This window comes from Oncorhynchus mykiss, chromosome 3 (assembly GCF_057628025.1).
Source record: "Oncorhynchus mykiss isolate SJ-2025 chromosome 3, ASM5762802v1, whole genome shotgun sequence".
NCBI classification, from domain to species: domain Eukaryota; kingdom Metazoa; phylum Chordata; class Actinopteri; order Salmoniformes; family Salmonidae; genus Oncorhynchus; species Oncorhynchus mykiss.
In genome coordinates, this window is record NC_143024.1 from 51151124 (window position 1) to 51164773 (window position 13650).

Below are 13650 nucleotides of genomic sequence, written 5' to 3' on the forward strand. Positions count from 1 at the left end.
GTCCGCAAACTTGATGATTGAGTTGGAGGCGTGCGTGGCCACGCAGTCATGGGTGAACAGGGAGTACAGGAGAGGGCTCAGAACGCACCCTTGTGGGGCCCCAGTGTTGAGGATCAGCGGGGAGGAGATGTTGTTGCCTACCCTCACCACCTGGGGGCGGCCCGTCAGGAAGTCCAGTACCCAGTTGCACAGGGCGGGGTCGAGACCCAGGGTCTCGAGCTTGATGACGAGCTTGGAGGGTACTATGGTGTTGAATGCCGAGCTGTAGTCAATGAACAGCATTCTCACATAGGTATTCCTCTTGTACAGATGGGTTAGGGCAGTGTGCAGTGTGGTTGAGATTGCATCGTTTGTGGACCTATTTGGACGGTAAGCAAATTGGAGTGGGTCTAGGGTGTCAGGTAGGGTGGAGGTGATATGGTCCTTGACTAGTCTCTCAAAGCACTTCATGATGACGGAAGTGAGTGCTACGGGGCGGTAGTCGTTTAGCTCAGTTACCTTAGCTTTCTTGGGAACAGGAACAATGGTGGCCCTCTTGAAGCATGTGGGAACAGCAGACTGGTATAGATTGAATATGTCCGTAAACACACCGGCCAGCTGGTCTGCGCATGCTCTGAGGGCGCGGCTGGGGATGCCGTCTGGGCCTGCAGCCTTGCGAGGGTTAACACGTTTAAGTGTCTTACTCACCTCGGCTGCAGTGAAGGAGAGACCGCATGTTTTCGTTGCAGGCCGTGTCAGTGGCACTGTATTGTCCTCAAAGCGGGCAAAAAAGTTATTTAGTTTGCCTGGGAGCAAGACATCCTGGTCCGTGACTGGGCTGGATTTCTTCCTGTAGTCCGTGATTGACTGTAGACCCTGCCACATACCTCTTGTGTCTGAGCCGTTGAATTGAGATTCTACTTTGTCTCTGTACTGACGCTTAGCTTGTTTGATAGCCTTGCGGAGGGAATAGCTGCACTGTTTGTATTCGGTCATGTTACCAGACACCTTGCCCTGATTAAAAGCAGTGGTTCGCGCTTTCAGTTTCACGCGAATGCTGCCATCAATCCACGGTTTCTGGTTAGGGAATGTTTTAATCGTTGCTATGGGAACGACAGCCATTAGCCACTGTCACATCATCATTACCTTCAGCCACTGTAAATACAATGAGCCTCAGACCTTTCCTTTGGCAGATCTGTTCATAGGAAATAGCTGCTTCTGGTCGTCTCAATGTGAGAATTGGGGAAATAATGCGAGAGAGCAACCGGAGCTGGTCACTATCCAGTGAGAGAGTGGTCTAATGGCTCAGGTGGAGGATAGCACAGCATGGCTTTTGTAAAGGTATCCCACATCTAACCGTTCTGTGAGACAGGCCAACCTGCACACCCAGACAAAGAACATACGAGAGCGAAAGGGCAGCAGTACAACAAATGAAGGGAGGAGAAAGAGTGCTAGCAATGAGTCATAACAAAGGACAAAAGGCGAGAGCAGGGTTCTACACCAACTTTTTCAGTTCATGGCACCAACCTTTTCAGTTCATGGCACCAACCTTTTCAGTTCATGGCACCAAACTTTTCAGTTCATGGCACCGGCACATATTGTGGTTGCACCATTTATTTTTATTTTTATATACAAACAATTATAATGGATCATGACCTGGCCTGTGTCCCATAACGTGCCTGCATTCCATAAAGAACCAGGCTAATAATGACAAGCCATCTTTTAAATTAGCATGCCCTTTCATTGATTTGGATATATTTACTGTAACAGCATAGGATAAAGATGTCAAAATAAAGTACAAAATGAATTTATTGCAGATTTCAAAGTGCCATATGTGACTCCCCACCTGGATTTGGTCTTTTAAAGCAATAATATTTTACATTGGATAAAAGTAGAGACTCAGAGCTACAAAATGGTATATCATACACTGCATTTGAGGAACAATGGGGAAAGTAATTCTGCTTTGAATGTTGATAACCTTGTAAACTCATGGGTGTAGCTGGTTGGCTCCCTAGTGAACGTTATTATTCATTTCCCAGAGCTGTTTGCTTTTCTAGTTAGAGCCTAATGTTAGGCATTGTTGGCACTTTGTTCATTGTTGTTTAAAACTTGTTAGGGATAGGGGGCAGTATTCGGAAGTTTGGATGACTGAGGTGCCCAAAGTAAACTACCTGCTACTCAGGCCCAGAAGTTAGAATATGCATATGCATGGTGGTATTGGATAGAAAACATGTCTGTGAGTATAACATAAGTGATTTGGCAGGCAAAAACTCAAGCTTTTTTTCTGTTGACCTGCCAGCCATTTCAAAGGTTAAGCTATTGAAAACAAAGACTTCCGCCTCCCAAATTGCAGTTCCTATGGCTTCCACTAGATGTCAACAGTCTTTATACATGTTTCAGGCTTGTATTCTGAAAAACAGGAATAGTTGTTTATCCTCAGGGAGTTTCATTGTGCGCATGACCGAGGGAGCGAGCTGCGTTATTTTCCTTTCCTATTGAAAATAGACACATTTTACTGGTAACTTTTGGAACTCCTTTGTCTGTATTCTGAACGCGTGGATTACTGAACTCAATGACGTCTACTAAACGGACTATTTGGGATATAAATAAGGAATTTATCGAACAAAAACAACATTATTCCATTGTTCCTGGGACTCGTGTGATTGTGGTCAGAGGAAGATCTTCAAAAGGTAAGTGACTTATTTTGTTACTATATGGGATTTTGTAACGCCTGTGCTTGTTTTGATAATACGCTGACCTCAGATAATCGAATGTTGTGCTTTCGCCATAAAGCCTTTTAGAAATTTGACGATGCGGTTAGATTGCCAAGATTCTAAGCTAAAGAATAATGTATGACACTTGTATTATCATGAATGTTTAAAATTGCATTTATTTTATTTTGAATTTGGCGCTCTGCAATTTCACCGGACATTGTCGAGGTGGGTCGCTAGCGGAACGCCTGCGCAAGAAAGGTTAACTAGCTAACGCTAGCTAGCTGGCTCGTTAGCTAACATTACGTAATGTGTGTTCAACACCGGTTGAATATGTCTGGTGTCAGTAAACGTCTGCAAAACAGCGTAATGAAATTGTTGCCACAGCAGAGCTGGTTAGGCTGTTTTCATGTTATCAAGAGGTAAACAAATCATTGGCCAGAGCGTCAAGTCTGCACTCCGAGAGCGAAACAAGATGGGTGGGGCTAAAGCCTAAGAGGGTGTGAACTACTGATATGACATTTTTGGCCAATACCGATATCCAATATTTTCCTTGCCAAAAAAAAAAACTAGAACCGATATTTAACGTTTTTTGCGGCCTTTTAAGCATTCTTGTACAGTTAAATAGTTAACACAGCGGTCTAAGGCACTGCATCTCAGTGCAAGAGGTGTCACTACAGTCCCTGGTTCGAATCCAGGCTGTATCACATCTGGCCGTGATTGGGAATCCCATAGGGCAGCGCACAATTGGCCCAGCGTCGTCTGGGTTTGGCTGGAGTAGGCCGTCATAAATAAGAATTTGTTCTTACATGACTTGCCTAGTTAAATAAAGGTTACACACACACACTGACCAAAAAGTTACTTTGTTGGCATGTACGTATGTCTCCATTACCAGTAAAACATAATCAAAACGTATTTCTTTCACTTACTGGCTGTGCTATTTCGTTGTTCATTTGTTCAGTCATGTCATTCTCAACCAGGGTTTCTATGGAACGCCGTTTGGGTCTTTGCGTGTCAAAAAAGATACACATCAAATAACACTATTTGACGTGTCAAATAAGCTTGTTGACTAATCAGGACCTAAATATGACTGCACGTCACATAATTATCGAAAGCGGTCATTAATTGTTGACGTAGTTATTTTATTACACATTGATTACACTATCACTCGTATTTCATATGTCACATCGATTCATTGATACGTATGCTATGATGCTGGTAAAGTTGTCACGCACACCTACAGTGCTTGTCATAAAAAAAAGCTAGCTAGCTCATGGATACAAACAATGCTCTTCCCCAAAAACATAGCAAAACGACAACCTATTTCAGTAGCTATAGTTAGCTAGATATAAAGTTAGGAGCCATCTAAAATAACCCTAATTTATAAGACAGTTCTTAGTTGATTAATGGTGGTCGGACACATCTATGTGAAGCTAGCCACAATAAGGATAAGCCACAAAAGTGGACTTTCAAGTTAGCCTTCAAATTAAAAGTATGTCAATGACAGTAATGCAAATGAATACAAATAGTATGCCATAATTGAATAGATCATGCTAAACGAGGTTGGAATGTTGTTATATAAAATCAACAAAAAACTAATTTATAAAATTGACAAATCTGTTGAAATCACACTGGAGGTATTATACTTCACAATTTCATTGGGGGGATACTTATTTCACTTGTGAATCAATGACATGGGGTATCAGTGTACTCAGTGACACCCAGAGAACATTAGCGTCGTAGCGCTTATTGCGGGACTCTGAAACAACTGTGAATTGAGCCACATTTGTCAACCTGTGTGTATTGAACACTATTCCCGGAGAAAAACAATACTGAGTGGATGTTATGATGTCAGATAACTCTGAGGAGACAATAGCTTGTGTATTGAGTAGACTGATACCCCATTGCATTGATCCCCAATCCTTTACAGTGGAATATGAATGTAAATACACACAGTAGGCTGACTGGGGAGGTGATTTCACACGGTCACAGTCACCGAATAAGAGCTACAACGCTAATATTTGCGTAAACTCTTCACAGTTCTGTGGGTGTCACCAAGTAGACTGATACCCCATTTCATTGCTTCATGTTCCAACCTTGTTTAACATTATGTAGTTTAAATATGGCGTGATTCCACCAATTGTAACCTTCTGCATCACTTTCAAAGAGGTAAACTGCAAATTCCACTATTGTGCCTAATCCTTATTGTGGCTAGCTTCACAACACATAACCCGGTCCGGTTGAGCCTCACTAGCCAGATGAAGCTAGATGGCTGCTTATAACGTTAGCTTTGGACAACAGGGTTAAGTAGATGGCGAGCTATTTATTTTCATGAACTGAAGTTCAATTAAAAATAGGCGAACAACAAATTGCAACCCGAGCTAATACTTTCTCAGAAGGATGCCTAAATCATTGCTAAAAATAATGTAAATAACTGCAGTTTGTACTGGTCATTGTTCTCAGGCTGGTTGTTTTGGTGCTAGCTAGCTAACAAGCTAAAGCTAGCTAGCTAGTACTGTATAACTCCGGTAAGGGAACATCTGAAAAATAGCGCACCTGGTAGTGTGTACCGGTGCTCGACCAAAAAGAGAACAGTTGACTGTCAAGGGCAATGAATTCCATTATTTTGCTGTTAATGGATTTCGCATTTGAGTAGTCTCGCTGAAATGTTCTTAATCTTTCAAATGAATACGTGACATGACTGCTCTACCCACACAGACATTGTGGGCTAGGTTAGGAATGCTGTGTTGCATGTGTAGCGCAAAATTTTTACATGGCGTCATTACGTCATGTACATTATATACAGTTGAAGCCGGAAGTTTATATACACCTCAGCCAAATACATTTAAACTCACAATCTTCACAAATCCTGACATTTAATCCTAGTAAATATTCCCTGTCTTAAATCAGTTAGGATCACCCATTTATTTTAAGAATGTGAAAGGTCAGAATAACAGTAGAGAGAATAATTTATTTCAGCTTTTAATTCTTTCATCACATTCCCAGTGGGTCAGAAGTTCACATACACTCAATTCGAATTTGGTAGCATTGCCTTTAAATTGTTTAACTTGGGTCAAGCGTTTCTGGTAGTCTTCCACAAGCTTCCCACAATAAGTTGGGTGCATTTTGGCCCATTCCTCCTGACATAGCTGGTGTAACTGAGTCAGGTTCCCATACATTTTTTTGTGGGATTGAGGTCAGGGCTTTGTGATGGCCACTCCAATACCTTGACTTTGTTATCCTTAAGCCATTTTACCACAACTTTGGAAGTATGCTTGGGGTCAATGTCCATTTGGAAGACCCATTTGCGACCTAGCTTTAACTTCCCGAATGATGTCTTGAGATGTTGCTTCAATATATCCACATAATTTTCCCACCTCATGATGCCATCTATTTTGTGAAGTGCACCAGTCCCTTCTGCAGCAACGCTCCCCCAGCACATGATGCTGTCACCCCTGTGCTTCACGGTCGGGATGGTGTTCTTCGGCTTGCAAGCCTCCCCCTTTTTCCTCCAAACATAACGATGGTCATTATGGCCAAACAGTTCTATTTTTGTTTCATCAGACCAGAGGACATTTCTCCTAAAAGTACGATATTTGTCCCCATGTGCAGTTGCAAACCGTAGTCTGGCTTTTTTTATGGCGGTTATGAAGCAGTGGCTTCTTCCTTGCTGAGCGGCCTTTCAGGTTGTCGATATAGGCCTCGTTTTACTGTGGATATAGATACGTTTGTACCCGTTTCCTCCAGCATCTTCACAATGTCCTTCGCTGTTGTTCTGGGATTGATTTGCACTTTTTGCACCAAAGTATGTTCATCTGTAGAAGACAGAACACATCTCCTTCCTGAGCGGTATGATGGCTGCGTGGTCCCATGGTGTTTATACTTGCGTACTATTGTTTGTACAGATGAACGTGGTACATTCAGGCATTTGGAAATTGCTTCCAAGGATGAACCACACTTGTGGAGGTCTACAATTTATTTCTGAGGTCTTGGCTGATATATTTTGATTTTCCCATGATGTCAAGCAAAGAGGCACTGAGTTTGAAGGTAGGCTTTGAAATACATCCACAGGTACACCCCCAATTGACTCAAATGATGTCAATTAGCCTCTCAGAAGCTTCTAAAGCTGTTTAAAGGCACAGTCCACTTAGTGTATGTGAACTTCTGACCCACTGGAATTGTGATACAGAGAATTATAGGTGAAATAACCTGTCTGTAAACAATTGTTGGAAAAATTACTTGTGTCATGCACAAAGTAGATGCCCTAACCGACTTGCCAAAACTTCCGACTTCAACTGTAGGTATGCAAGTCAGCCTTGACATTTTTATATAATATCGTCCAATTCCAATATTTTCACCAATATATCGTGCATCCCTAGTGTGAACGATGCTGAAACGGTGTAGACAAAAGCTCTTCACTAGACACCAAAACATTCAAAGGCCTTTTTTCTCAAAAGTGAGTTTACTTTCAAAGCAGAATTACATTCCCATTGTTCCTCAAATGCAGTGTATGACATACCATTTTGTAGCTCTGAGTCTCTACTTCTATCCAATGTAAAAAACACCATTTCACATTTTGCCAACTAAGACCGAATCCAGGTGTTGAGTCACATATGTTCTTTCTGCAAAAAAATAAAAATAAAGCATTGATACTTACACGATACCAAACAAAATAAATAAAGTAACAGTGAGGGCTGCCTTCCCCCAGTTCTCTCAAGTTTCTGCTCAAAATCAAATTTTTAATAGAAACAAACTAAATTGGATGTTCTGGGTCCACAACAACGATTAAAATACACCATTTTTAAGGACTGTGAAAAATCAGGTGTGTACCAACTAGACAGTTGTGTTTGGCAAGCGTTTTTTCTGTAGCACACTTGTGATGGAGTTTTCAAAAGAAATGGCAACTGGATTGAAGGAAATAATAATGATTATGCCAGGTAGGCATAGGCTATTTCGTAGATACCTTTCAATTGCCTTTCCATATACCCGAAAACGATTAGGCTATTATTAACATCGCTAATGGCTACAGAAAGTGGTAGACATATAGGCCTTATGCGCACTGCACAGCAGGGCTCGACATTCAGGTACATTTTCCAGCGGCACATCGGACCAATACCAACTGAAATATAAATATATATATATATATATATAATACTGGCCCTGGGTCAAGATCTGTAAGGAAAGCGAATGATGCGTGCATAACTTCAATAGAAGGTGATTTTATCTTTCATTTGCGGGCTGAGCAAGTAGCCTACACAGGGATCATACAGACATTGACAAATCAAATGAATGTACTTTCAATGACTTTTCAAGCACTTAACATTAATTTAAGGACCTACATTTTATTTTTAATTGTTGTAATCTCCTATAGAAAAAAACTCTAAATGTATGCAATAAAGTATGCATTTCCACCTTAAGTTTTTAAAATGTTTATATAGCCCTACTCAAATGGCATTATGCATTGACATTCACACAATTTTGACATTCTAGAATATGTCAAAATAATGTGGGCAATGCCTAACTAAATAGACTCCATGAGTTCCTCTGTCCAGTATCTGTGTTCTTTTGCCCATTGAAATATTTAACTTTCATTGGCCAGTCTGAGATATGGCTTATTTTTTGCAACTGTCTACAAGGCCAGTATCCAGGAGTCACCTCTTCACTATTGACTTTGAGACTGGTGTTTTGCGGGTACTATTTAATGGAGCTGCCAGTTGAGGACTTGAGGCATCTGTTTCTCAAACTAGACACTTTAATGTACTTGTCCTCTTGCTCAGTAGTGTACCGGGGCCTCCCACTCTTTCTATTCTGGTTAGAGCCAGTTTGCTGCTGTTCTGTGAAGGGAGTAGTACAGAGCATTGTATGAGATCTTCAGTTTTTTGGCAATTTCTCGTATGGAAAAGCCTTCACTTCGCAGAACAAGAATAGACTGACGAGTTTCAGAAGAAAGGTATTTGTTTCTGGCCATTTTGAGCCTGTAATCAAACCCACAAATGCTGATGCTCCAGATACTCAAGTCTAAAGAAGGACAGTTTTATTGCTTTTTTAATTCAGCACAACAGTTTTCAACTGTGCTAGCAAAATTGCAAAAGGGATTTCGAATGATCAATTAGCCTTTTAAAATGATAAACTTGAATTAGCTAACACAACGTGCCAATGGAACACAGGAATGATGGTTATATACACTGCTCAAAAAAATAAAGGGAACACTAAAATAACACATCCTAGATCTGAATGAATGAAATATTCTTATTAAATACTTTTTTCTTTACATTGTTGAATGTGCGGACAACAAAATCATACAAAAATTATCAATGGAAATCAAATGTATCAACCCATGGAGGTCTGGATTTGGAGTCACACTCAAAATTAAAGTGGAAAACCACACTACAGGCTGATCCAACTTTGATGTAATGTCCTTAAAACAAGTCAAAATGAGGATCACATATGATATATGTGTATGTGTAAATATAAATGTATATATGTATATGATACAGTAGGAAGGTGTGTGTGTGGGCATGTGTCTCGTTCTCTCCCTTACGATCAAATTGGCTGTGCCTCTGTTTGAAGGTGCTCTGTAGGTTGGAGTTGAGCTGGGAGATGGGGGCCTTCAGGTCTGAGTGGCTCTGCTGGCTCAGCTTTTCCTCCATCTCCAGGGTACAGCATGAGTAGCCCTGAGGACACACCTTTAGGGGGGCTCCTACAGGCACAGACGGGGGAGAGAAAATCCTGTTACACACTATACAGTTGTGGACAAAAGTTGAGAATGACACAAATATTAATTTTCAAAGTCTGTTGCCTCAGTTTGTATGATGGCAATTTGCGTATGCTCCAGAATGTTATGAAGAGTGATCAGATGGAATTGCAATTAAAAGCAAAGTCCTTCTTTGCCATGCAATTGAACTTAATCCCCCTGAAACATTTCCACTGCATTTCAGCCCTGCCACAAAAGGACCAACTGACATGTCAGTGATTCTCTCGTTAACACAAATGCGAGAGTTGATGAGGACAAGGCTGGAGATCCCTCTCATGCTGATTGAGTTCGAATAACAGACTGTAAACTTCAAAAGGAGGGTGGTGCATGGAATCATTGTTCTTCCTCTGTCAAACATGGTTACCTGCAATGAAACACGTGCCGTCATCATTGCTTTGCACAAAAGGGGCTTCACAGGCAAGGATATTGCTGCCAGTAAGATTGCACCTAAATCAACCATTTTTCGGATCATCAAGAACTTCAAGGAGAGCGGTTCAATTGTTGTGAAGAAGGGTTCATGGCGCACAAGAAATCCAGCAAGCGCCAGGACCGTCTCCTAAAGTTGATTTAGCTGCGGGATCGGGGCACCACCAGTACAGAACTTGCTCAGGAATGGCAGCCGGCAGGTGTGAGTGCATCTGCACGCACAGTGAGGAGAAGACTTTGAGGATGGCCTGGTGTCAAGAAGGGCAGCAAAAAAGCCACTTCTCTCCAGGAAAAACATCAGGGACAGACTGATATTCTGCAAAAGGTACAGGGATTGGACTGCTGAGGACTGGGATAAAGTAATTTTCTCTGATGAATCCCCTTTCTGAATGTTTGGGGCATCTGGAAAAAAGCTTGTCCGGAGAAGACAAGGTGAGCGCTACCATCAGTCCATGCCAACAGTAAAGCATCCCGAGACCATTTGTGTGTGGGGTTGCTTCTCAGCCAAGGGAGTGGCTCACTCAATTTTTCCTAAGAACACAGCCATGAATAAAGAATGGTACCAACACATCCTCCGAGAGCAACTTCTCCCAACCATCCAGGAACAGTTTGGTAAGGAACAATGCCTTTTCCAGCATGATAGGTATAACTTTTGCCTTATGGCAAGGTGCTCCAAGTGGCTCGGAGAATAAAACATCAATATTTTGGGTCCATGGCTAAGAACCTCCCAGGCCTTAATCCCACTGAGAACTTGTGGTCAATCCTCAAGAGGCGGGTAGACAAACAAAAACAACTCACAAATTCTGACAAACTCCAAGCATTGATTTTGCAAGAATGGGCTGCCATCAGTCAGGATGTGGCCCAGAAGTTAACTGACAGCATGCCAGGTCGGATTGCAGGGGTCTTGAAAAATAAGGGTCAACATTGACTCTTTGCATCAACTTCATGTAATTGTCAATAAAAGTATTTGACACTTATGAAATGCTTGTAATTATAATTCAGTATTCCATAGTAACATCTGACAGAAAATATCTAGACAGTGAAGCAGCAAACTTTTCTCAAAACTTTTGTCCACAACTGTAGATACACACAAACCCACACTAACCACCGTAAAAAAAAGTTCACACACACACCACACATAATTACACAATATGAAAAACAAACCTACTTCTGTTTGCAGGAAATTAAAAGTTGAGAAAGTAAGAATTCTGTCCACAAAGGTCCCGAAATGTTTATTACAGTGCCTTCAAAAAGTATTTACACCCCTTGACTTTTTACACATTTTGTGGGACTACCATGTCATTTGTCAATACATAATGCATAATGCATTTCATGTAAAACATTTAATCCTTTTTTAATACCTCAAGCACTTAATCGCTCAGCACTAGACAAATCAAAGAAAGTGGACTTTAAAATGTGATGTAGTTTTATTGGAATTTGCAGCTGTTGTTGGTATGTAGAGAATCTGCTAACTTATGACATGACTTACCGCATCTTTAAGTGAATAAGGTGCCTTGTGAATCAGCAGAAAATATAGAATAATGCTCAAGAAATAGATGTATTTTTCTATTTTAACTCCACAGTAAGCAACCCATTCTCTAACTTCCCTTAAACGGGCAGCCCAGTAATAGAATTGAACATATGGTGTCCCAGGCCTCCCTGCTTCACACAAATCAAACTTTATTTGTCACATGCGCCAAATACAACAAGTGTAGACTTCACAGTGAAATGTTTACTTACAAGCCCTTAACCAACAGCGCAGTTCAAGAAGAGTTAAGAAAATATTTACCAAGTAGACTAAAATAAAAAGTAATAATAAAAAGTAACACAATAAGAATAACGAGGCTATATACAGGGGGCACCGGTACCGAGTCAGTGTGTGGGGGTAGAGGTTAACTGAAGTAATTTGTACATGTAGGTGGGGGTGAAGTGACTATGCATAGATAATAAACAACGAGTAGCAGTACAAAAGAGAGGGGGGATTCCATGTAAATTGTCCGGTGGCGATTATATTAAATTGTTCAGAAGCCTTATGGCTTGGGGGTAGAAGCTGTTGAGGAGCCTTTTGGTCCTAGACTTTGCACTCCGGTACCGCTTGCCGTGTGGTAGCAGAGAAAACTGCTAGGGTGGTGACTGGAGTCAGACACTTTTATGGGCTTTCCTCTGACACCACCTATTGTATAGGTCCTGGATGGCAGGGAGCTTGGGCCCTGGTGTTAAGGATCAGCGTGGCAGACGTGTTGTTACCTACTCTTACCACCTGGGGGCGGCCCGTCAGGAAGTCCAGGATCCAGTTGTAGAGGGTTTAGTCCCAGGGTCCTTAGCTTAGTGATGAGCTTTGTGGGCACTATGGTGTTGAACGCTAAGCTGTAGTCAATGAACAGCATTCTCACATAGGTGTTCCTTTTGTCCGTAGGTACAGAAGGGTAACTCAAGAAGTTTACCCTGGAAAACCATCTATCCAATAAAAAGAAAAAGGTTTAATTTAATGAGAGTTATTTATTCTCCTCAACTGATAGCAACCATCAGTCCAAACGTTATATGGCGAGCTTCTGCAGCTGTTGCTCATTTGGGAGTAATAGACACACACACACACACACACTTACAGGCGGTGGGGTGGACTAATGAAGACAGGCATGAGCCGGGGAGAGATGTTTGAGTGCGGATGTTAAACGAACTTAACCTATAAACTTCCACTTGAAGAAGGCACAGTGATGCCGAAACATTGGTGTTTTGCCCAATAAATGACTGGGAGTTTATATATGGAGTGTGCGACTATAAAAATAGTTTATTTGCCATTAGTCAGCACCTCCACACAACATTTCTGGGTGTGCACCAGAAACAAGCTTAACCTGACAATTTTAGCAATTTCTTAGCGCTGACATCCCATCTGGAGACGTCAGTCTCGCTTCTCTTCTAACCCATGGAATCATTCGAAATCAAACCAAGCCCTCTGCTCTGCTGTACAGAACAATTGACAAGTTTGACAAAGAGTGGTCAAAGTGGACTCAACCTCAAATTATCACAGGGGTTGGAGTGGTGCTGCAGCACGGTGGGTAGGAGAGGCGAAGAGGCTGAATGCGAAGTCGCAGCTGTAATAACGTTTCCTTTTTCTTTTTAAAGGTGGCTGTTGGAATTTGGGAATAACACAGGGGTTCTTTCACTCCGCCCAGGCTCCCAATGGCATGTTTGGGTTTTCCCCAACAGTGCTCCGCTCGCTCAGTCAGCGACTCTGGCCCTTCCCGTCTGGGCTGTCTCAACTTATTGTTAATAGTTAGAATAGTACAATACACAAGGTGCAATTTGGAAATTTGTTTGTGCATCAACAGTTTTTAATTTGTTATGTCAGTCACTCAAAGAGCCCATGTCAGCCATTTTATTTATTTGTTAAGTTAGCTGGCTGCTTGCCTATCTGAACTTGTAGTAGTCATGGTCGAATTACAGACCTTGGGGGGGGCCATTGATTGTTAGTCACGCTCACTCTGGTATTATATTAAAAAAAAACTGACAACATGCTCGCCACCCTATGGCAAAATGTGTAGAATTGCAGGAAACGAGCTGTAAAACTGCAAAATCTTCTCGCCGACCCATGGCAAGTGTAGAATTGCAGCAAACTTGCTTTTAAACTTTTTCTCTCTCCGCTGTCAAAACAGCAGACGCTAAAATGCTTTGCTTGCAAGGTGAGAACAAAAACTCCACCCATCTAAATATGTATCTAAACACTTCTACATTAATGTGGATACTACCATGATTACAGAGATTCCAGAATAAAAATGAGTG

General features: G+C 41.6%; 1 protein-coding gene across 4 annotated transcripts in view; it reads right to left on the bottom strand.

Moving 5' to 3' along the window:
- Positions 1-13650, bottom strand: part of LOC110519955 (glypican-4) — a 107703-nt gene that overhangs the window by 26605 nt on the left and 67448 nt on the right. For 2 of the 4 annotated variants that reach the window (XM_021596864.3, XM_021596865.3), the window contains exon 2: positions 9232-9390. The exons of the other annotated variants lie outside the window; for them this stretch is intronic. In XM_021596864.3, the coding sequence (XP_021452539.3) occupies positions 9232-9390 (159 nt within the window). The remainder of the gene's footprint in view (positions 1-9231; positions 9391-13650) is intronic. 4 annotated transcript variants of the gene reach the window in all.